The 23,776-nt window shown below is 49.5% G+C and overlaps 1 protein-coding gene across 5 annotated transcripts in view; it reads right to left on the reverse strand.

Annotated features, from left to right (window-relative positions):
- The window catches only part of Plcg2 (phospholipase C gamma 2), a 135,295-nt gene that overhangs the window by 16,740 nt on the left and 94,779 nt on the right, over positions 1-23,776 (reverse strand). For all 5 annotated transcript variants that reach the window (XM_021170477.3, XM_021170482.2, XM_021170480.3 and 2 more), the window contains 11 exons: positions 22,378-22,558; positions 20,358-20,429; positions 17,617-17,726; positions 14,962-15,058; positions 13,616-13,682; positions 11,657-11,814; positions 10,006-10,108; positions 8,408-8,617; positions 6,089-6,234; positions 4,926-5,040; positions 3,810-3,977 (listed from right to left, as the gene is read on the reverse strand). In XM_021170477.3, coding sequence (XP_021026136.1) covers positions 3,810-3,977; positions 4,926-5,040; positions 6,089-6,234; positions 8,408-8,617; positions 10,006-10,108; positions 11,657-11,814; positions 13,616-13,682; positions 14,962-15,058; positions 17,617-17,726; positions 20,358-20,429; positions 22,378-22,558 — 1,427 coding nt within the window. The remainder of the gene's footprint in view (positions 1-3,809; positions 3,978-4,925; positions 5,041-6,088; positions 6,235-8,407; positions 8,618-10,005; positions 10,109-11,656; positions 11,815-13,615; positions 13,683-14,961; positions 15,059-17,616; positions 17,727-20,357; positions 20,430-22,377; positions 22,559-23,776) is intronic.

Genomic DNA, 23,776 nt, shown 5'->3' on the forward strand with positions numbered 1-23,776 from the left:
ATATTTTTCATTGTTGATTTGGTTTTTTGTTGTTGTTGTATCAAGTCAGGGTTTCTCTGGATATCGGCTCTGGCTGTCCTAGAACTCAGTATGTAGAGCAGGCTGGCCTCAAACTCAGTTTCCCAAGTGCTGGGATTAAAGGCATGAACCACCACTGCCCAACTCAAACAAACATACTGTTAAATTGCTCAATTCCCCCTGTCTTTTTTCTCTTGTGCTCATGTGACACAGAATCCCCAATTGTGCATTTTAAGTGGATTTGAGTTTATAGATGTATGATAGTTGAGCTAGGTATAAAACTCTTGGGCCACATCTCCCACGCACACACCCCATAGCATTGGGGGGGGGGCATTCTGAGTTCATTAAATACTGCTGTGCTGAAATTGTCTAACCTATTCCCACCTGATGACTGATGAGACTTTAGGCAGTGTTTGGTTTGTTGGCTGCTCTAGCTTCTGTGAGGGTTGATAATCACTGACTGTCTGTAAACACCAGCATAATACTGGTCTAGATTGATGTAGTTTGTGACTCTCATTAAGATGCAAATGCAGATTCTGTGCTCTAACCCCTTGTGAACCCTGTTAAGACACAGATTCTGTGCATCTTAATGGCCGACCTGAGGAGAGTTAAGTGTTGATGGATTGGGAGAATAAACTAGACCTTGGAGTATTCAGGGGTGGCCCAGGACAATGCTAGGCAGCTATAAACTCCAGCTTCAGGGCAAGAATGAGTGAGGGTGTGTGCCTCTTGAGCTAGTTAGAATGGGCTCTGCCTGGAGTCCCTCATACTTCCTCTTACTGCCCAACTCTGGGAAGCCACTCGTGGACCAAAGCCAAACTATTTCTCAGTTTCACCAACCATGAAAATTGTATTATTTTTAGTTTTGTTTATTTCACATGGAGAGAGGAAGTGAAGGAAGGCCTGCCCTGGGGCTTTAAGTGCCCACTTGAAAGAAGAGTCCCCTCAAGGACAGTCTACAGAGAAGGAAAAACAAGGGGGCAAGTGCCAGCCTGTGACCTTGAATGAGTGAATTCACATCTGGAGAGAGAGAGAGAGAGAGAGCGCTAGCTCACTGGATTATTGTAGGATTAAAGAAAAGGAAATTAAGGGAGCTGAGTACAGTAAGTTTGTCTCCCTCCCGAGTCGGGCCCAGCCGGTTTGAAGGCTTAAGTGCAGCCACCCTAACAATGGGCAAAGTTTATTTTCGAGTTTAGACGGCCCTGGGAGCCATCTGCACAAAAGGACTATTCATTTTATTTCCTGCCTCTCATGAATATAGATATGCCGGGAGCCTGCAAGGCGAGGGAGAACAGCCGTGCTGTGATTATCTCCTGGTTAGAACGGGGAGGAGGCTCCCATTATTAATCCACCTCCATGTTTCCTTGCTGGGTTTTTCTTTTCAGTCTCCAAGCAAATTCATCTTAGGGGAATTGTTTCCCTCCCAGGAAGAAAAGTCAGTGTGCCATGAGCTCTGACTGCATCCTGAGGGTCACCTCCCCATCTCCCAAAGGATGATAGGGCCAGGGCGGAACAAGGTGGTCCAGGAATGAGCTGACCCTGGTTCCTTAATGCCATGAGGTCATTAAGACCAGAACTGCAAAGATTCACTTTTCTTGATGCGAAGAGGCAGCATCGCTTCTGAACCCTGATTGCTGGGCTAATCTGAAAAAGCACATAGCAAATCAGCGTCCAGCAGCTCGGGTGCTGACTTTAAAGTCACCTGTCATATATGTTAACCGTCAAGGAGTGCTTGTTAATGTTATTGTTGTCTGACATGCTCAAATGTGATTTCTAAATTGCTAAATAGAAATCTGAGGCTTTATACATTTTCCCAGACTCTTCCTCTGGTGTCTGGGCCCTCAGCAGCAAGACTGGCAGCTGGGAACTAGCCTCTTTAGCTCAGTACTGCCCAGGTACTCCCAGGGAGCTGGCCATAATACAGGCTGATTCCGGAGCGCCACCCTGGGCTGAATCGGAGCATCCCATGGTGGACCCAGAAATCAGCATTTTCAAACCAGAGCCCCTAAGGCATCAGCTGGTTGGAAATGCATCTAGCAGGGAGTGGGGAAAATGGCTACAGAAGCTGGGAGACTTCATGAAAGAAGGGGTGGTGTGGTCCAAGTTTTCAAAAGACCCAGCTCAGCACTGAATAGAGCCCAGGCTTCCAAACATCAAAAGATGGTAATTTGACATAAATGACAAAAAATGATAGTAATTTCTTTCTCTTGAAAAATGACTGCTCTGGGAAACAAGGGAACAGTGACCTCCTGGGGATTTCAGAAGGGTCTACGGTGTCTGCCTCATGAATTGTCAATGCCGTGGATAAGGAAGAAATCCACCACATAGCTGGTCTGCATGTTGGGTTAAATGTGAAATCCGGGGAGGAAGGCCCTGAGAGAAACCATCCCACATAAGAATAGTCACTGTCTATGATCATCCCAGGGAGTAGCACTATTAGAACGTGTGGCCCTGTTGGAGTGGGTGTGTCACTGTCCTAGCTTCCTGGAAGCCAGTCTTCTGCTAGCAGCCTTCAGATGAAGATGGAGAACTCTCAGCTCCTCCTGCACCATGCCTGCCTAGAAACTGCCATGTTCCCACCTTGATAATAATGGGCTGAACCTCTGAACTCATAATCCAGCCACAATTAAATGTTGTCCTTATAAGAGTTGCCTTGGTCATGGTGTCTGCTCACAGCAGTAAAACCCTAACTAAGACAGTCACCTTCAGAGAAACCCCAGGTCTCACAAGACACTGTCTTAGCTGCCCTGGAAAAATTCAATAGAGTGGGTTTTGTTGTTTCATGGGTTTGTTTTTTGTTTGTTTGTTTGTTTGGGAATTTCATATCTGCATATAGTGTGCTTTGGTCAAATCTATCCCCTAGTTCTTCATCACTGTTTTCCCCTCCCAACGACAGGTGTAAATGCGGGGCCATCTCCTGGAGCTGGGTATCCTCTCAGGGGCTGAATTCCTGAAGAAGATGGGATGCTCCTTCTCCCAGTAGCCATCGGTTGCTAACAGCTCCTCATCGTGGAGTGAGGCTTCATGAGCCCTGCCCGTATCTGGGCTGTGGTTTGGACTGGCTTGTTCTTGTACTGGTCTTGTATGCTGTGTGTACCTCTGTAGCTCTGGTGACCTCTCTGTTCCGTCTTCTTCAATGCTCCCTGAACTTTTGGGGAGGGAGGTGATATATCTAGCTCTAAGATCTCCATAGTCTCCTTCTCTCTGTATTTATTACCATCTCCTGTGACAAGAAGCTTCTGTGATGGGGGGGGGGGGGCTGGGAGATGCCCAAATTTACGGGTTCATATTGACCCACTTTGGCTTAATGGCAGGCAAATACACACTGGCCTTTTCTACAACAGGAGGTGGTTGTATTGTGTTCAGCATAAAAATAAACCTAGCAAGCAGGTCAGCCTCCAAGTCTAGTGTGAGACAGTAAGTTTGGGATGCTTAGGAGACTTGGACCCCGTGGATGTTCAGGGCCTTGTCCTGATGACACAGGCCAAGGGCATGCATGAACATATTTCTCCATCTGCTAATGAAGATAAAATGCCCGAGGCATCTCAAAATGAAAGCAAACAGCACCAGGTTGAGGATAGTCTAATACTGATGGCCTCCTCAAAGATGCCAAAGTTGAAAGGATTCGGCCTTTCTCCAACCCCCCCCCCCATGCTTAGTACCCTTCCGAATTGCCTTGTTGTGACTTACTCTAAACCAGGAAAGATGTTGGTGTGTTCCTTTTACAGCCAGCAGCACAGACCAAAGAACTGGGCTCCCCCAAACTGAACATCCTTGCCAACGCTCCTTACCGGATTTGATGCCTTTAATGGGGTACGTGGCATGAGCCAGGAAGTTGGGGTCACTGAACATGTCTTCTTCGTAGACCACAAAGCGTAGGAAGGCAAGGTTTGGATCATAGATTTCAAATGTCACCTTCTCCTGAGTTGGAGCCCAGACAGGGCTGAGGCCATTGTCATCTAGAAAGAGACCAAAGCTTGTGCTTACTGCTACTTGTGCCCTGCCTCCTCATAAGCCAGTCTCTTCAGCCTCAGCTTGAACCTCTCCACAAACGTGCATGCGCATCTGCATCTATGCCCAGGTCTAAGAATCCCTGAATCATCATTATCATCATCATCATCATCATCATCATCATCTTTGGTTATTTCTTTCACAGCAGGCAATCCTGCTGCAGGCCCAGCCTTCCAGGACCAGAGCCAACAGGAGACCTCACCCATCTCTACTCCTGGGATAGGTGAAGGGAAGCAGAGAACTGTAGAGTGGAACTCAAGGGGGAGAGGACCAAGAAAAGAGGTGAGCAGGACACGAGTGAGTTGCTGGACCCCTTGGCCTGAGAAGGAAAGTGGGATGGGGGGGTCTCTGAAGCCTGTTGGGAGTTCTCGTGGAGGACCACCCTTATAAGGCAAGTCACACAGCAAACCTGCCACCCTATAGAGAAGGCCAGCTGAATTGGTCTGCACCTAAGTTGTTCCCTGGGCAGGTGGCTCTGTTTCCCCAACCACAGGCTGGAGCTCGGAAAGGAAAACACACAACAGCAAAAGTACGTTATAAAAATCATGAAGGAGCCATAGTCCACGTATCGGTCTGCTCCCTTCACCTTTAAAAAAAGAAAGACTAACAGGGCTACGGAGACACTTAAGTCAAGTGCCCGCTGTAGGAAACAGGACCACCCAAGGGTAGACCCCAGCATCCATGTAAAACCAAGCACATATATGGAAAGGCAGAGGGAAACACTGGCAGATCACTGCAGCCCCCTGGCCAGCCCGAGTACCTGAACGGAGAAGGTTCAGGTTCACAGAGAGAAGACACTAGTCTCAAAACCTAATGTGGGGACAACTGAGGAAGACACCTCCAGCCTCTGCACTGCCCGGGCACGCCCACACAAACAGGGATCACCCGCTACTTACTCACAACCGTCGTCTTGAATTTGTTGCTGTCATACTCAGCCCCGCAGATTTCCACCTCCACAAAAGGACAGGCAATACTCCGCCCTAGTTTAGGGAGGTGGCGTGCACCAAGAACCTGGGACACAGAAGGCAAGGGTTGGAGATCTCCCGGTTCTGCGCTGGGAGGGTGGGATTTGGACCACAGAGTAATGCTTCGTGGATTTTTTCGGGACCCTAAAGTCTGACTGTACAAGTTCAAAGCTACCCTTATTCAGTGGAGAAGTCACCACTGCTCTCAGAGGCATGGATGCTGACCCAGCCCACCATCACTGTTTGATGATATAAAGTCGTAGTGGGTTCCCAGGCCATGTGATTCACCAGGAGAGTCTTGCCTGAGTACAGGTTCATGGGACCTTGATACTGGATTTCCCAGACAGAAGACGGTGGGGTGGTCTGTTTATAACTGACCCTTATTTACCAAACACCTTCAAATACTTTGTCTTACTTTTCTAAAATGAGGTCTCATTTATCCTAAGCTGACTTCAAACTTGCTATGTAAACAAAGCTGGCCTTACCCTGATGACAATCCTCCTGCCTCTTGTCTCCATGGTGCTCCTGGTGGCTTCATGCACACTGGATAAACACTCCAAAAACTAAGCTACATCCCAGCTCATTTCATTTTAACTTCCTGGATCTTAGGAACACTTTCTCTCATATCTTCCTAAAATGCCAAGGACTAGATGAATGTAAGAAAACTCATGCTAGACTGTAGTGGCAGACACCTTTAGTCCCAGCCCTCAGGAGGCAGAGGCAGGCAGATCTCTGAGTTTGAGGCATACAAACTCTACATAGCAAGTTCCACAATGGCCAGGGCTATACAGAGAAACCCCGTTTCTCAAAAACAAGAAGGAAAAAAGGAAGGAAGGGGGAGAGAGAGAAAGAAACAAGAGACAGAGAGGGAGAAACAGAGGGAGAGACAGACAGAGAGAAAGAGTAAGCTGTGACGTCTCTAAGACAAAGGAGAGATGAACTCTCCTTTCAGCTAGAGGTTGACCTCACATGAACCCCAAGAGCATATATGTCACACCCGGACTAGGGCAAGTGACAGGAAGGGTTTTTTGAGACGGTGCTGGATTAACAAGACAAGAGCGCACACACACCCCCCACCAGGGAGCCCCCTCTACCTTGACAGTGAGTGTCATCAGGATCTTCCTCTGGGACTCCAGGGGCATCGGGTCATACTTCTCAGAGCGCATGCTCTCCGGCTGCAGGACGTAGCCTGTCCGCCCATTGAGCGAAAACAGCGCGTGGTTCATCTGCATGTACTTGTCTGAAAAGAGAGCAGAAGGGTGCTGTGGGGGCAGCCAGGGAACACCAGCTCCGGGCGCGCATGGGCACAGGCCACGTGACCTTCCTGCGATGACTGGGGGGCAGCTGTTCAGAAAAGACATGACTCCAGGGAAACATGGGGAGCGTTAGGAAAGAATCCCACACCAGGAAATAATCTTACAGGGAGTCTGGAGAGGTGTAAGCCTTAAGGAATTAGAATCTACTGAAACTCAGTGCAGGCCAGGGGTAGAATGCTTGCTTACACCACAGGGTAAATCATGGTTCAAGGGAGAGGTGACTCAGCAAATAGATAAAGCCACTGACCTGAGTGTGGTCTCTAGAATCATATAAAGATAGAAGGAAAGACTCTACCAGCTGTCCTCAGAGGACAAGAGCCATGGGTCCAGGAGGCAGTGGCATCTGTGGTAGACAGGAATGGGACCTGACCTACAGATTCCTAGAGCTGAGTTGGGTGTAGTTGTTAAATATAAGAGAAATGAACAAATGAATTCACAGGATGCAACGTCTAAAGTTTGTGTGTGTGGGTTTTCCCGACTATATAGGAGTCTAGAGAGGGTGGGCATGAAGCCCTTGGAGAGAAAGCACACAAAGTGGTGTGTTCCATGACATAGACACCCTGTTCCTCTGGCCTTCAAGTGTGGACCATGGCATAAGCACCCTGTCCTCCAACCTCCACACATGTGTGCAATCTATGTATGCCCTATTCCTCTGACCTCCACACATGTTTCATGGCATGCATGTCCTGTCCTCTGACCTTCACGTGTGGACCATGGCAGGCACACCCACACATAATCTCAGTTCACACAACAGGCAGATAGTTAGCGCTATCAATAAAAAGCCAGCTTGGTGGGATACAAAGAGGACCAACCGCTTTGCAGGGAAACAAATGGCAAACATCCCTTGACTTGGTGAGAGGGGAAAGAGTTAACGTTACTCAAAGAGCAGAGCCTTGAGCAGAAAAGTGAAAAGTGAAAAGTCAGTTTTCTCCCTGAGGAGCCAAGAGCAGGTGAGCTTGGTGAAACTACAGTAGTGACCTACACTGAAGGAGTGTGCCCATGCTCTAGAGGAGGAACTGGGCAAGTGCCACAGGACACAGGTGCCCAGTGGTCCAGGGAGTTGGCTAGCAGGAGGATTCCTCAGGAGTAAGAAATGTCTGCCCCACACTGTGCACCCACTCCTGGGAACAAGAGTCACGGGTCCAGGAGGCAGTGGCATCTGTGGTAGACAAGAATGGGACCTGACCTACAGATTCCTAGAGCTGAGTTGGGTGTAGTGGTTAAATATAAGAGAAATGAACAAATGAATTCACAGGATGCAACGTCTAAAGTTTGTGTGCGTGGGTTTTCCCGACTATATAAGAGTCTAGAGAGGGTGGGCATGAAGCCCTTGGAGAGAAAGCACACAAAGAGGTAAGGCAGCCACTGGATCCAGTCACGCCTGGATCCGTAAGCCCCTCTGAGACTTACTTACCTGTTGCAGGATATTTGATCACACTGTAAGCCCCGAGATTGTCAACTGGAAAAACCTTTTCTTGTTGTGGTGCGGCTCAGCCCTAGCGCACACCTTTGACCCAAGAGCTTTGTGTAAAGAGGATTAAATTAAATCAACCATAGGTCAAGAGGCAAAGCAAGCAACCAGTTGACAGGGAGTGAACATAAGAGAAGCCAGGAGAGAGAGAGGAGGGTCTGTGAGCTGGAGGGTCTTTAAGACAACATGGAGAAGGAGCCTTTTCCTTCTGGGGCGTCAGTGGAGTGGGCAGGTCAGCTGGGTGCTTTCTCTGCCTCTCTGAGCTAGCAGGCTTTCACCTCAGCATCTTGCTCCTGAGTCTTCATTTGGTAAATCAGATGTTTGGGATGTTGTTTTAAAAACAACACTTACTAGTTCAATAAGCTATTACATTCCCTTCCTAAACCAGAATGGTAATAATACCTCTCTGTCACTCATGGTCACCGAGCCTGCTTCAGCCATATGTCCACTATCCCCTTTGTCAGTCCCTAGGGCCTTGTACTAACCAGCATTCAAGTTCAACCTTGACGGGCCAGCCCAGTCACTTGTTCAGAAACAACCACATCCCACTAGCTGCCCAAGTGACACTGCTGGCTATGACAGGGCCACCACCTAGCCTGGACAGACTGGCTGCCTTCATCCCTTACCTGGAGTCTGGAAATTGAGTGCCACCATCTGGGAGCCACACAGCCACAGACGGAAGGGGTCATAGTTCGAAGAGTCAACTCTCTGTCCCTTGGGGTAGACGCGGGTCAGGCCCTTCTGATTGTACCGCAATAGATCGACAGGTTTTTGCCTGACAATGCTGTCTGCCTTCGTCTCCACAAAAGAGCGGATTTCTCGGAAGTCAGGATTTTCTGCAGAGAGGATATGATCCTTTGAATAAGAACAGCTCCTATAGGCTCAAAGATTTAAATGCTTGGTCACCAGGGAGGGGCACTATTCAGATATGTGGCCTCATTGGAAATAGGTGTGACCTTGTTGGAGGAAGTGTGTCACTGGGGGTGAGCTTTGAGGTTTCAAGGGCCCAAGGGTGGCCCCATAGCTCTCTCTGTCCTCCTGCTACCTGAGGATGCAGATGTAGACCTCTCAGGCACCTCTCTAACACCAAGTCTGCCTGCATGCTTCCCACCCTGATGACAATGGACTAAACTGCTGAACCTGTAAGCAAATCTCCAATTAGATGTTTTACTCTGTAAGAGTTGCATGGTTATGTCTCTTCACAGCAATAGAGCACTGACTAAGACAGAGGAGACAGTCACCCATACTTCTGGGTGTGATGGCAGAAGGCCCAGGTGACAAAAAGAGACCAGAACTCTCTTGAAAAGGCCATGAGGGTTGGCAAGATGGCTCAGCAGGTAAGAACACTGACTGCTCTTCCAAAGGTCCTGAGTTCAAATCCCAGCAACCATATGGTGGCTCATAACCATCTGTAATGAGATCTGACGCCCTCTTCTGGTGTGTCAGAAGTCAGCTACAATGTACTTATGTATAATAATAAATAAATCTTTAAAAAGAAAAGACACTGAAGGGATAGGGTGGTGGCCAACTCTGTAAAGTGCCAACTATGTAAACCTGAGTTCGAGTCCACAAGTTTTTAAAAGAAAGAAAGAAGAAAGAGAGAGAGAGAGAGAGAAAGCCAGGTGTGGTACTGTGTAATCTTAGTATGCAGGCTTGCAGGAGGATCCCCAGAACTCGCTGGTCAGCCAGCCTAGCCTGCTTGCTGAATCCAAGCCCAGTGACAGAGCCTCTCTCAAACATGATGGACAGCTGAGGAACCACAGCCAAGATACACCAACACTCACCATGATGGTTGTTTCTAATTGCCAACTTGACATGACCTAGAGTCACGCAGCCAGAGTCTCAGTGAGGAACTGTCTGGATCAGGTTGGCCTATTGGCATGACTGTGGTGGGGTGGGGGGAGTAACCACCACACACATACACAAAGATACCTAAGGGGTATGACAGTCACACCTTAATTGGTACCTCTTGCCCTTGGCAGTGTCCAGCATTACAAAGAGGGTCTTGTGCAGTCCAAAGGGACCCAGTTCTCCCCACAGCCTTTCTTTCTAGGCGTAACAGAATTTAGAACCACCAACACATCTTGGCTATGGGAACATGGACAGGGCTTCTGCCTGGATCCATTAGGAAGCAAAGTGCATGTTCTATGTAGTATCCTGAGAGCACCCGCCTCACCGGCAAACAGCAGAGTTCTCTGGGAAGGGTCTTCCCCAGCAGACTCACCCAAATGGTCCTTGGTTTTGCTAGTTGGCTTGCAGTATACAACCAAGTCCGAGAGCTCAATGGCGATGGACTGGTTCCTCTCCCAGTACTTCATGTTGTTCTCCTGTAGAGATGAACCCGATACAGCACTGAGCCAGCATCTGCACCTCGGCACACTTTGGCTCACCTGGACAGCTCTCCCTGAACACACTACAGTACCGAGCCAGCATCTACTCCATGGCACACTTCACTCACCTGGCCAGCTTTCTCCCTGGATCCCCCAGCACCCAGGGTTGGGTGTTTTTCTGTCCTGAAGACAATCCCCCCTCTCTTCCATCCTCTTTAGATTCTCCACTATGCTGTTCCCACCCAGGGCTCGGAGTCTAGGACGGCTCTGCCGCTGCTGCTCTCTAAAGTCACACAGGCGTGAGCTGGAGGGACGGCCCAGTGGTTAGCACAGCTCACCATGAGAACCTGAGTTCAGCTCCCAGCACCCACATGATAAAGCCAGGTGTGGTCTTTCACACCTGCCACTCCAACACGGCAGTGGGGAAGAGGCAGGGGGATGGCTGGGGCTTTCTGTTGCCAGCATGACCCCACAAACTAAGTTCTAGGTTGAGGGAGACACCCTGCCTCAAAGGAATAAGGGGAAGAGTGATAAAAGATGGTATCTAACACCCTCCTCTGGCCTCCATGCATGCACACAGCGTTTACACCGGCATACATGCATGCACACATGCGTGTGCATGTGCGCACACACACACACAGAGATAATAAATGGTAAACAGAGAGCCACAAGCAGAAGAACATGGCTTTAATCCCAGTGCTTGGCTGGCTGAGGCAGGAGAATTTGGAAGTTCAAGGTCAACCTGAAGTAGGTGGAGACCCTGATAGCAGAAGAGGGAGCTTCTGTCATCCCATTATGCCCCTGCCTCCTGTCTGACCCCCTCCCTAAAGTCACGCTGGTTGGGGTGGTCCACAGGACTCGGTACTCTAAACCTCTGTGGACCCCCAAGAACCATCATCTCTTTCCTCTCTATCTTTGAAACCTATGCAGCCTCCCTCTTCCCTTAGCTCCCCCAGCACAGCCCAGTGCAGACAGCTGTCTCCTTAGCTTGGCTCAGGCCACACACGTGGACCAGGGGAGGGAGGACTCCGCTCCACACAAGCACTGTACAGTGCTATCAGGTAAGGGTTAACTTCTCATTCTCTCACACAGAGCTACCCTCTCGCACTGCTCCAGACTCAGCAGCCTTTCATTGGCCGGGGCAATGGCTGACGGAATGCTTTTACAAGAGCGTCAGCATCTAGGAGGTCACTGGCTTCCAGCATCCTACGCTGAGTGCTTTAGGGATATTGTCTAGGTTGGTCCATACATCCCAAGAGACAGAATTGCCTCCAGCTCTGAGCCACATAGCCAGACAATGTCAAGACCAGATTTGTAAGCTGGTGGCCTGGCCTGAAGTCCCCTCTCTTACCCTTCCTGCCCCACGTTAGAACTCTGGCACCACTGGCCACCAGATTACAGCTGATGCCTGTACCCAGCCCCGGAGTTTAGAATGCAGGGTCCCTTTGAAACACAGCAATGGCCTCTGAACCCATCCTTGGCCTCATCAGGGCAGAATGGGCTGGGATGGGTAGGTACCTCGCTCCCCAGTGTGCTTAGACCCACCTTGGTGTCCATCTTCCAAGTGATCTCCCGTATGCTCTGAAACCACTCAAACAGCTCCTCCACACGGTCGGTCGCAAACTCCACGGGAGGATCTCCCTGTTTCTTAGGCTCCAGGATAAAGACGAAGGCTTTCTGGTTTTTCCCCTGGGGGGCCTTCACTGTAGACAGAGGGTAAGGAAAGTCCTGATGGGCCCAGGAGGTGACCACCAAGACCGCACTTCATACTAGTGCCCCCACCTCAACTGCCACAGCTATAGTCACACGCTGATGGGGACTCCCACCTTCTGGCAGGCAGTGTCTTGAACCTTTTGTACAAGTTACAGGTAAAGGTGTGTATCGGGCTGAGTATTATCCTCCAAAGAGATTTACCAAGCTCCTGTCCCTGCGAGTGTAACATTTAGAAAAGGAATTTTGATGTACCAACTATCTCAAGATGTGCCAGACCTGGGCTGGAGAGATGGCTCAGCGGTTAAGAGCACTGACTGCTCTTCTAAAGGTCCTGAGATCAAATCCCAGCAACCACATGGTGGCTCACAACCATCTGTAATGAGATTCGATGACCTCTTCTGGTGTGTCTGAAGACAGCTACAGTGTACATATAATAAATAAATAAATCTTAAAAAAAAAGATGTGCCAGATATAAGATCAACCTTAAATCCAAGGAACAACATCCCTAGAAGAGAAAGACAATGGGGTGTGGGAACCCAGACCCAGAAAGCAACCCTATGAGGATGAAGGAAAGTCAGGAACGCTGTGGCACACTAAGGCTGACTGACAGATGACAAGGAAAAAAGATAATTATAGATAGGAACATGAAGGTTACCCTGATCTGTCCTATACTGGTGTCTGCACTTTGTGAGCTCTGAGGTGATGTCCCTAGCAGACAACTACACGTGTGGTTTTAGCTTTTAGCAAACCTCACGGGGACACTGTGACACTCATCCTATAGGAGACAAGACCGAGAGGCTCAAGGTGACAGCAACATTTGCAAAGTCACACGGGCAGAGCTGAAGGGCAGCTCCACCCTGATGACAAGTCCCTACTGCTGAGCGAGCGAGCGACATCCCCATGTCCTCTAACAGGACAATACAGGGAGGGGGCAAGCCAGGGCATCAGCTACAAAGGTGAGAATTGAGTCTGACAGTCTCGGCACATTGGGGAGTTGCCAGAGACTTACCCATTTTCTCATCTGGAGTAAAAACCCTCCACCTTCCCTACCAGAGTCACGGGAAGGGAAAAGGGAGAAGAGAATAAGGATGGAAAGAAAGTAATGGCTGTATAAGAGGGTGGGAGTATCGGTCCTGGGATTGTTGTCATAGGAACCCAAGGGGACCATACTCGGACCTCCCCGGGAAAGAGGGGACTCAGCTCAAGAATCAGTGGGCCACCATGGAGGGAGCTTGGGCTCTGTGCTTGGACCTGCAGCTACAAATAGGAAGCTACATCTCTGGAAGCTACTGTGCACCCACGTCAGTGTGGGCAGGCCCTGAACACAGAGCTGCGTGCAAATCACAGCTCATCTCTACACAGAATGCCCCGCCACATCCCTGGTACCACACATGCTGACCAAGGCAGGTCAGGTTTCTTGCGGGAGCTAAGATCTAGTGAGAAGAGCCAGGCAAGAGCCTGGGGAGCTTTAGCGCCTGACGCACCCAACCCTGACCAATCAGCAGCTCAGCTCTCTGTAAAGCAGACACATGGGCAGATGTTGACACCATGACAACAGCTAAGTCACCAGTACTTCTTAGAGGGCAGTCCTGTGTTAGCAGATGGTGGCAGCAGGCCCCACCATCAGGGACCTATCAGTCCCCATGCATGCTTCAGCCCCACCTCATCTAGGTCTGAGAGGCACAAGACATGCGCCAGCCCACCTCCCTGCTGAGGCTAGTCCTTAAACCAGCCTTGGTAGGGCGGGGTGGATCTGGCCTGGAATCAAGCTGAGAAAACGAGTGCACATACCAACGTTGTAGGTATTAAGATCCAATATGCCTTTGCAGAGAGACCCGAGGGGATTGTCTTCAATAATCTGTGAAGAAATGAGACCCGATTCTCAGTAGTCATAAGCAAAATAATAAAACGACAACCAGTTTCTAGACATGCCGTTTAGTGACACGCCGCCACTACCTGTGGCGTGGCTTAAAATGCGTTTTCATTACAGAGTCCATGGGGAGGGCGATGACGGAGACTCAGCAGTGCACAGATACCTACAGTATCTGTATTGCATTTTTCCAGTCCACAGAGACACACCTTGTGAGTCCTAAAACCAATCTCAAACCCCGTTACAGAGACCTCATCTGCTGTGCATATGAAACGAGGCCACTTGGCCTTCGACTCCTGTAGCTCAGGAGCCTTCTGCGGCTCCCGCCACGTCCCACGGAAAGCTACAGCTGGGATCTGCCATCTGGCTTCTGTGGCTTTCCAAGCCCTGGCCAACCTCACCGGCCTTTATCCCCTCTGTGCTGCACACTCAAATCGTCTGTCCTGGGAACCAACTGAGATGGCAAAGCTGATGTTATTGCTATACTGCCCCAGCCTTCTCTGCCAGGCTTCCGGTGACACACAGATGCAGTGAGGAGTCCTGTCCCTGTCCCAGCCACCTGGGGACAATGGTCTTCCACTCACCACACCCTAACTTAGGCTGTGCCTTCCTGTGCCCATCTCTTGGTAATTAACCCAGCTTCACTTTTAAGACTCAAACACTGGTTCCTCCAGAAAGCCCTTCCCCAATTGTGTTGCCACCCTTAGAGAATAAACGCTGGGGACCCTAAAGGGATGTACGCCCACATGACAGATTCTTCCCTGGGGCAAGCTGATGAACCCAAGTGGCCCCTTTCTTCCACCAAGAGCACTCTAATACAAGGTGGCTAGGGACCAAAGCCTGGCTCACAGGCAAAGTCACCAGAAGGCCCTGTCTCACCTTCCAGCAAAGCACTGTTCCTTCCTCATGCTAAGCACGTTCTGCATGTCTGCCTCTCTAAACTGAATGTGTTTCATTTGCACATTGCTTTGAGCAGAGGACAAATTCCCCGTCTGGCCACTCTTACTCCAGTGGGAATTCTCCTGAGCTTTCAAAACCTCAGCCTCGCACCGACTGATTAAAACACAACCGGCTCGTCATGGAGGCTTTTACCCAAAGCAGCTCAGGGCTGGTCCCAATTTCTGCATCACCCTGCTCGCTCCACTGCCCAGCTCTGCAGAGACACCCACCCCCAACAAGTACATGTCAAAAAGTCATCCCCCACCCCCACCCCAAGATAGCTCAAGGGACTCCCCCAAAGCCTGCGCCACAGACTATGGAGACCCACCTGCTTTTCCATCTCCTCAGCATCTCCTGCCGAGATATCCTCGACATAGTTGGACGGGAAGTACTGCTGGATCCGGGTCCCGTAGTCCCCTTTCCACCTGCGGAGAACCACAGACACGGAGCGCTTAGCCTGCTCAGCTGAGTGCTCAGGTGACCCGAGGGGCTGTCATGATCTATGACGAAGGCATTTCAATGGGAGCATACGCCTTTTAAAAATACTTATTGTCAGATGACCAAGAACTCATTCCTCATGACTAAATTCTGGTGTTGGCAACACTAAGAGATGTCAAAGCTTCCAGGGCTTTAAGAGGGACCAAGGGCCTCTCGGAGAGCGCCCACCCCATTTGTGGGAAGGCTGTGAATCCAGACACAAGAGTGTGTGGGGCCAAATGGCCTGCAGTGAAATCTTAGCTCCTTGGAGCTGAAGAGATGGCTCAGCATCCATACCAAGTAGCTCTAACTCCAGCTCCAGGGGATCTTCTGCCCTCTTCTGGCCTCTGTGGGCACTACACTCTAAGGCGCGCATGCGCGCGCACGTGTGCACACACACACACACACACACACACACACACACAGAGGCCTATGTTGACTCATAATTTAAAAGTAATAAAACCAAATACTTTTCTAAAAGAAATTCCATCTCCTTCAGTGACTACACTGGTACTCTGTACCACAGGCTCCCCATCTGTAAAATGGGGCAATGCTGGAGCTGCCTCGGGTTTTATTAGGACAGTCTGGGTATACCAAGTGCTTCAAATGGCATCTGGCATCCAGCCCAGGTATGACAGTGTCCATCCTTGGCTCAGTATGCAGCTCAGTGTAGACACTTGCCCCGACTCTGCCAATAAGAGGCTGAGTCGGGGTGGGGGGGGGATGCTCAGCCATAGAGCACTGGCCTAGCCCCTCATTACAGCACCAGCCACATTTGACATAATCCATTGTGGATGTGCTGTGGCCACGCTGGACACTTACACACCTCCAGTCTATTCCTCATTGCAGGGTCTCATACTTTCAAGGCCACTCCAAAAGTACCTCTAGCCACACCATGTCGCAGCATTCCAGATCCCACAAGATCCAGCCTCAGGAGCCTGTCACAGCCCAGCTGGGTCTCAGCCCAGGGAAGCTCCACGACCCAGAACTGCCCCTGCTGCACTGCCTAGCTGCCGGGCCCGACAAGCAGGCTACTAACCTGCTAACTAAGCCTCCTAACTACCTAAGACCTGACTCTGTACCTTCTCCTCCAGAGAGCCCTGGCAGCTGCTCCTCTGTGCCTCTCTGGCCCCTGTGCCCACCACTGTTTAAACAGACACCTTACCCCTAACTTAGAACCACACGCCTGCCCTCCACACGGCCTGAGATCTTTCTCAACGTAACCAAATCCGTACATGGCAGTAGCAGGAAGCACCTAATTTGCTTCTTTGGCCTGAACAAGCAGAGTAAGGATATGTGGTACTGTGCACATAGTGGCTGCCAAGTGCCAGCCCTTTCTGCACCCTCCTCACCACCTTCCTTTCTCTGAATCATCATAGGCATTGGCGCCGCCTGGATTTCAGGACCAAGAACTTGATAACTCTTACTGACATGTAGTTACTAATGTCCACCTTGCTTTCACTCTCCAAAGTGTTTCTACCGGGACAAAAACCATTGGTTGTCGCTGATTAGTTTGGGAGGAGGATCTGATACAAGGAGGTGACTGACGGGCTTGCCATCAGAGAGAGAGAGATGGGTGGCAGCTGTCGTTTACCCACAGCCCCTTGCCAGATGACTTTACCTTTGTCTCTCAGTTCATCTCAAGACAAGAGTTAGAATTTTAGGAAAGTTCACATTAGAACCATGGGGAGGCATGAGACATGTCAGAGTCTTCCCCGGGCAAAAAACAAACAAACAAACAAACAGTGTGACTTGGGAGTTCTCACGGGGGGTTCTACACATACTCTCTTCCCCTGGGCACCAACTGTGCCTGGGAATTCCCTAGATCAAGGGGCAAAATGACAGTGAGGGAGCACCTGCAGCTGGGAGGCCCAGAGGGGGAGAGGCCTTGGTAATGCCAAGCGCCTGCCCTGGGAGAGAAGGTCAGAGGGCACCAGTGAGGGCAAGCGGCCTCTGTGAGGACAGAGTCATCAGAAAGACTGAGGGAGGCCGTTCCTCACCTGCTGTCGTATGGCTTTGATGCTGAGGGGTTAGGTGAAAACCGGTTTGGAATCAAGAGGGTCTCCTGATTTTTAAAATGAACTTGAGAGGCTGGAGAGATGGCTCAGTGGTTTAAAGCACTTTGCTTCTGTTTCAGAGGACCCAGGTTCAGTTCCCAGCATCCACATGGTGGCTCACAACCATCTGTAACTGATGCCCTTGTTGGGACTCTTTAGGTACCTGCATATATGCGTGTGCATATTCAGACAAATAGGCACACATGTATATACATATTTTTTTAGTTTGTTTGTTTGTTTTTAATTTTTAATCACAAACAAGCTTGTGTCATTGCTGGAGCCCACACAGTAACAATGCAACCTTGGGAAGACCTCCATGGCGAATCAGCACCCATCCAGTCTGGAATGCGAGACAAGAGGGCTCAGAGCGCCACCCAGCCCCTTAGAGTCACCACAAGAGGAGGCCAGTCAAGTTCACCCCCAAGAGGCCCATCCCCGGTCAGCCTTACCATCCCCCGGGCTCCTTGGAGACATTGTGGATGAGGGCACCGCGGCAGAAGGTCAGCTCATCGCTGCGCTTGGCTTTGTAGTCATAGAGTGCTTTCACGGTCCTCTGAGGCTTGGGGAGGAAACAGGAAGAAAAGAAGGGCAGTTGGATGACAGAGGCAGGGGAGGGAAGCAGGACCCGTTCGGAAGCCAGACCGCAGAGGCCAGAGTTACTACGCCATCTGCTGGTGAGAGTTGGTATTGCATGGGAACCAAACACACGCAGTCCACCAGGAAGTGGGTTAAAGACTCGCTCAACCAGGAGAAAGAATAAACATTGCTAATTTCTTGACACAATCTCTTAGATTAATCCATATTCGCCACCTCAGAGCTGCAGTTCTTAATGGTTCTCCCAGAAGTTCAGATATTATCGTCTAGTCATGCTAGGAGACCTGGATGTAGTGGTGCCTACCCATAACTCCAGAGCTTGGTTGGGGTGCTGCTAAGGCGAGAGGAACACAAGTTCAAAGCCTGCCTGAGCTACACAGTGAGACTCTGTCTCAATGTCTCCCACCCCTCCCTAAATCAAACAACAACAACAAAAGCTGGGCTCTGTATGAGCAAGAAAGATGGAATTTATGGAGGCAAAATTTTCAAAGAATTTTCTTGAAGCCTGCTACTCGATAATAGTAAACACACAAAGAAAGAAAAAAAAAAACCCACACACAGCAAAGAAATAGTAATAGAGAAATCTCTAAAATGATCAAGCCTGCTTAGGTCTTTGGCTTCCCTCTCTTCCCTGACAAAGGAGAAAGGACTCGGGAAAGATCACTTCTGGGAGACTAGATACTGAGTCCGTCCCAGAAGTTGTAACTGCGGCTCTGCCCATTCCTATCTGTGTAAGCAGGAGCCCGCTAAGCCTCCATTTCCCCAGCTGAAATGGTAATTAAAGTTTTATGGATTTCCTGAGAAAATTCAGTGAAATAATTCATGTGACAGTAAAAAATGCCTGTGCCCTGCATTTCTTAGACATCTGCCAACATGGAGAGCTGCCCTGAACTTACTGTTCTAACCTACAGTGACTCCCTTAACTGTCACAACCACTCTAACAGGGAGGTGGTGCCATCGTGCCCATTTTACAGATGGGAAAGCTGAGCACAGAGACATGAAGAACCTAGTCCAGAGCCAACCACATGAGAAGTAGCTGAGCCCAGAACTGGGTCAGTGACTGCGAGGTACTGCCATCCTCCACCAGAATCTATAAAGACTAATGCAGCTTCTAGAAGCTTCTGCCATGTAGAACCCCAACCAGAGACTGGCTGGATTATTCCCCGGCATTCTAAATGTGAGAGCCAGAGCCGGGCCCGTGGTGAGAGGGAGGCACAGGCATGGCATAGAGAGGTACTACTGAATGGTATTAGGGAGAGACTGCTTTTCTGGGACAGCAAGAAAGGCCCAAGGGGACTAGTGAGAAACAAGCCAACCACTATGTGGCCTTGTAGGAACTGGGCATATCCACACGGCCAAGAGGACAGGCTTCTAACCCAGCTGCTAGGAGTCACCTGAATAACCTCAGCTTCCTCACCAGTAAAATGGGTACCACACGATGGTACCTGCTTTGTGTAGCTGGTGTGAGGAATTAGGACCTAACCAAGGCTAAATGCTTAAAACATACTGGACTCTTGTCTTCAACACACTTGACATGTTACCTCAAATGCTATCCTTCCAGTCCTGTGAATTTACCTAGGTCACTCTGAAAAAGTCAAGATGGGGATTGGGGGGGCACTGGAAATGCACCTCAGCTATGCATACACCTCAGCCTGGCATATGAGAGGTCCTGGGTTCCATCTCCGGTACTGGGAAGTAGGGCTGTGATGTCATCCTTACAGCTCCACCCTCCCGTGTCATCTGCCTGACGCTCTTGTGAGCCAGTAGACCTAACTCATGGAACTGTGTTTAAAAGGAGAAGAGACGCAGGCCCTTCAGAGCAAACTGAGTCCGTAACTCTGTGAGGAGGATGGAGGTCAGCTCAACGTTCTTCCGGGGGCTGCTGGGGGGACGTCCCAAACCTATCCATCCGGGCTGGGCCTCAGCACAGCACAGCCTTCCCTCTGAAACGCTGCCCATACTAGTTAGCCACTCTCTCCTCACCTCCTCACTCTGAAGCCTTCATGGCCTGCTTTGAAGTTGCATCCACCAAAGATTGGAAATGTGTTTTTTAAAAAAAAAGGAAAGGAATTGAGTCCTGGATCTCAGCAGAGCCCACCAGAGAGTGGCCTCACCCTAGTCATGTGTACCAGGCAGAAAATCCGCTGTAGTTCTTCCCCCACTAAGTTTGAGATGGAGATGGAGCAGCTGGAGGCAAAAAGCAAAATCCACCTTTTCCTACACAAAGCTACGAGGCAGCGGCAGGGTGGGAATCCGAGATAGCGCTGGCCTCGCAAGGAGGGCATCGAACCAGACATAATTCATAAACGCCTCGGGCTCCGTCGGCAAGCAGAAAAGGAGTTTTGGAAGATTTTTTTAATTAGAATCTGTGTGGCCCAAAGGTGGTTCACCGAAACTCGGGACTCTAGCGAGACTCGGTTCCATCTGGATGGAATTCTATTAACCTCCGTGAAACCACATGGTATATCCTACCCTTCACCATGAAATGTTAGTTGTGGTCAGGTGTCCCAGAATACGCCCCACTATAACTGTGATAGAGACCAGTGGTGGGGCAAGGGTCTCCCTCTCACTCTACTGGGTAGGACTGGTGCCGTACCATGGAAGGGTTGATCTCACTTGGGTCCACATACATCCTGCTGACGTCATAGAGAGAGTTGATGTCTCTTTCCTGAAAAAAGAGGAAGGACAAAGAGTAAATGGAAAGGACTTGAGGAGTGTGGCTCAGGGAAAGAAGCGTTTGCCTGCCATGGGCAAGGTCCCGGGTTCGATTCCCAGCACCAAACAGGAAGTAAGTACGGCACCCCAGGCTCCTAGGATGGCCTGTGGCAACAGCCAGGCTGCAGGCTTTCTCGGGGTATCTTGTTCTTTGGAAAGAAGAGTTGGAGGGGGCTGGAGAGATGGCTTAGTGGTTAAGAGTACTGACTGCTCTACCAGAGGTCCTGAGTTCAATTCCCAGCAACCACATGGTGGCTCACAACCATCTGTAATGGGATCCAATGCCCTCTTCTGGTGTGTCTGAAGGGTACTCATATATATATAATAACAAATAATAAATAAATAAATCGTTTTTTAAAAAAGAAGAAGAAGAGTTGGAACCTCATGGGATTCTTGTGTGGCTTGGAGGGAGAGATAGCAAGAGGATTCAAAAAGTTCCTCCAAATTTGGAAGCAACCTGGAAATCAAAGACACCCTACCCTGACCCAGAGGATACCAGGATCTCTTCTTGATACCCTGTTCAAGGATAGCATATCTGCAGCTCAAGAGAATCATACCAGGGGAACTGGCAGGCATATGCAGCAACTGCCAAGGCCCCTGGCCTACCCTGGCCCTCCCCAGCCTTCCTGTCCCTCTACCCCGAGTCACTGCTGTCAGCCTTTCCGCATCTCCTCAGAAACCATTCGTTCACTCCTGTCTCCTAGGTTTTGGCTCACACTTTTGTCCTGTTAAAGCGCCTCTCCTGGCCACACCCCTGTCCACTGTAGTGTCTTCTCCTCTTGCTATGAAGGTCAGTGTGCCCCAAAGGAGCCAGTGCTGACCCAAACACCTCACTCTGGCACACTGTGCTTTCTCCTCTAGGACCCAAATTTTCTCAAGGAGGAATTTAGACACACTCCCTCCCTGGCACATGGTTGGAATATGGGGTCCTGGGTCCTAGGTCCTAGTCTCATTTCTGTGGCTGTGATAAACTATCCTGACCAAAGACAACTTAAGAGAAAAAATGATGGTAGTCCATCGTCATGAGGAAGTCAAGGCAGGAACAGTCAAGAGCACAGAGAAAATAAACACCTATAGCCTCGGTGACTTGATCTCAGCCAGCTTTCTCCTTTCTGATACTGTTCTGGGCTCACTGCTTAGGGAATGGAGCTGCCCATGGTGGGCTGGGCCTTCCTATATCAATGAACAATCCAGAAAGCTCCCCATAGGCATGCCCATGGGCCAACCTGAGCTAGGAAGTTTCTCGCTAAGACTTCTTCCTGCTGATTCTAGGCTGTGTCAAGTTGACAAGCAACACTAACCAGCCCTCAGAATCTATCTCCTCTCAGGAAATCAAGGATCCTTCTGACAGGAAGTGAGATATCATGACCATATCCGGCCTTCTGTGCACTCAGAACCCTGCAGTGTACGAGATAAAGAGCCAGTGCCTTACCATGGCCCACCAGGCCCTACAGGAACCTTCCAGAATCTCAGCCCCATCCTCATTCAGCGTTACTCTGGCTGGGCTCATTTCATGCCTGTTGACCACCCCAAGGCTTTTGCTTCTGCTGTTCTTTCTCCTCCAAATATCTGCATGGCTCACTCCTCAGTAAGATCGACCCAGAACCTTTGAAAACTGCAAGCCACTGTCCCATCTCTTCATACCCTCCTACGCCATCCCAGCCCTCTTTCTTTACATATATTACCATCTGACTCTGTCTGTGTTTATTTCTAACGCATCGCCTGCCTCTCCCAACCTCCACTATCAGTCGCATGGGGACAGAGTCTTTGTAAACTGTGGCCAAGTCTGCATCCCCAGGACCTCCTATCACAGACATACAGTAATGTATGTAAATGATGCACATTGTATCTCTAAAATATAGTCTGTGATCTGACTAACAAGCCCAAGGGAGTCAACCTACCATATTATATCGCTCCAGGAGCTCCGGGGTCACAGGGTATCGAAGCCGCATCTTACGATAGAGTGTATGCTTCTCGTAGTAGCTGACAAGCTCCACCAGGCTCTCAAAGTAGGCAGAGGTGCCCAGCACGAAGTGGCGTCCATCCCGGTTGATGCGACAATGTTTCACCTTGCCCCTGGCCCTTAAGGGAGAGGACCACAGGGGATTAACAACCAAGGATGCTAGCAGCTACACCAATCAGCCACAGCCTTGTTACCCATCCTTAGGGGACCAAAATGAACAGAATTCAGTCACGAGACACTGGGGTCGTTTAAGTTCAGATCTGAAAGAACCCATATGTGATGCTCAACACCCAGCTCTTCCTTCAGCCTGACTGAGGTGCCATGCTGTGACCCACAAGCTAAACCTGCTCCCTGGTTTGTTTGTTTGTTTTTTAAAATAAAGTTTTATTGAAACATGACCACTGTTCATTTGTGTCTATGCTGTGGTCATTTTCTCTCTTGGATGGTGGGGTTACATAGCTGCAACAGGGACTATACAGCCTGTGAAGCCTAAAATGTTTGCTCCGTGGGCCCTTCCACAAAGGGCTTTCCAGTCCTTGCATAAAACTCCAATCAGTCCTCAGGTCCTTGAATCTTGCCTCCAGTGGTCCAGAGTTACAATGGCTGTGTTTGTTTTGTTTTGTTTCAAAAAGGATGATAAGTTGTTTTGGTTTTTTCTTTTTTCATCTGTTTGAAACAAGAGGCAGAAAAGATTGCAAACAGGACAGACAACTGATCCTTCAGCCTTACTGATTTAGAAACTAAATCCTAACTTTAGAGCCAAGAGTATCTGGGCGGGGGAGGTGACTCTGTTGTTAAGAGCACTTTCTGCTCTTACAGAGGACCTGGGTTCAATTCCAGCACCTACATGGCTGCTCATAACTGTCTGTAACTCCGGTTCCAGGGGCTCTGACGCCCTCCTCTGGCCTCTACAGGCACCAGGCACTCATATGATATACAGACATACATGCAAGCAAAATACACAAATTAATTAATTAACTAATTAATTTAGAAAGCAAGTGTCTTCCCTGTGTATTCACCAGAAAGAAATGACAAAAGTCTGCAGTCACTACCCATGCATACATACATGAGCCAAAACCTCACACTATAAATTTGAACAAATATCATGTGCTGATTGATTTTATTTCTGTGACGTTAGCCCTGAACAGCCAAAGCAAATTTAAGTAAAAAAAAAAAGCAAAGTCAAACATGTGGCACTCCTCCACTTGGAATTATTGTGCAATAGCTAATAGCTGAGTTTTCAGGGTGCAAACCTTTAAAGGCAGCCAGAGAGCCCCGTGAATGCAAAAGTGAACATAGACAAGTGTGATTACATCAAACCAAAGAGCTTCTATATA

This window comes from Mus caroli, unplaced genomic scaffold, assembly GCF_978045245.1.
Source record: "Mus caroli unplaced genomic scaffold, Mus_caroli_1 scaffold_10, whole genome shotgun sequence".
Taxonomy (NCBI): Eukaryota; Metazoa; Chordata; class Mammalia; order Rodentia; family Muridae; genus Mus; species Mus caroli.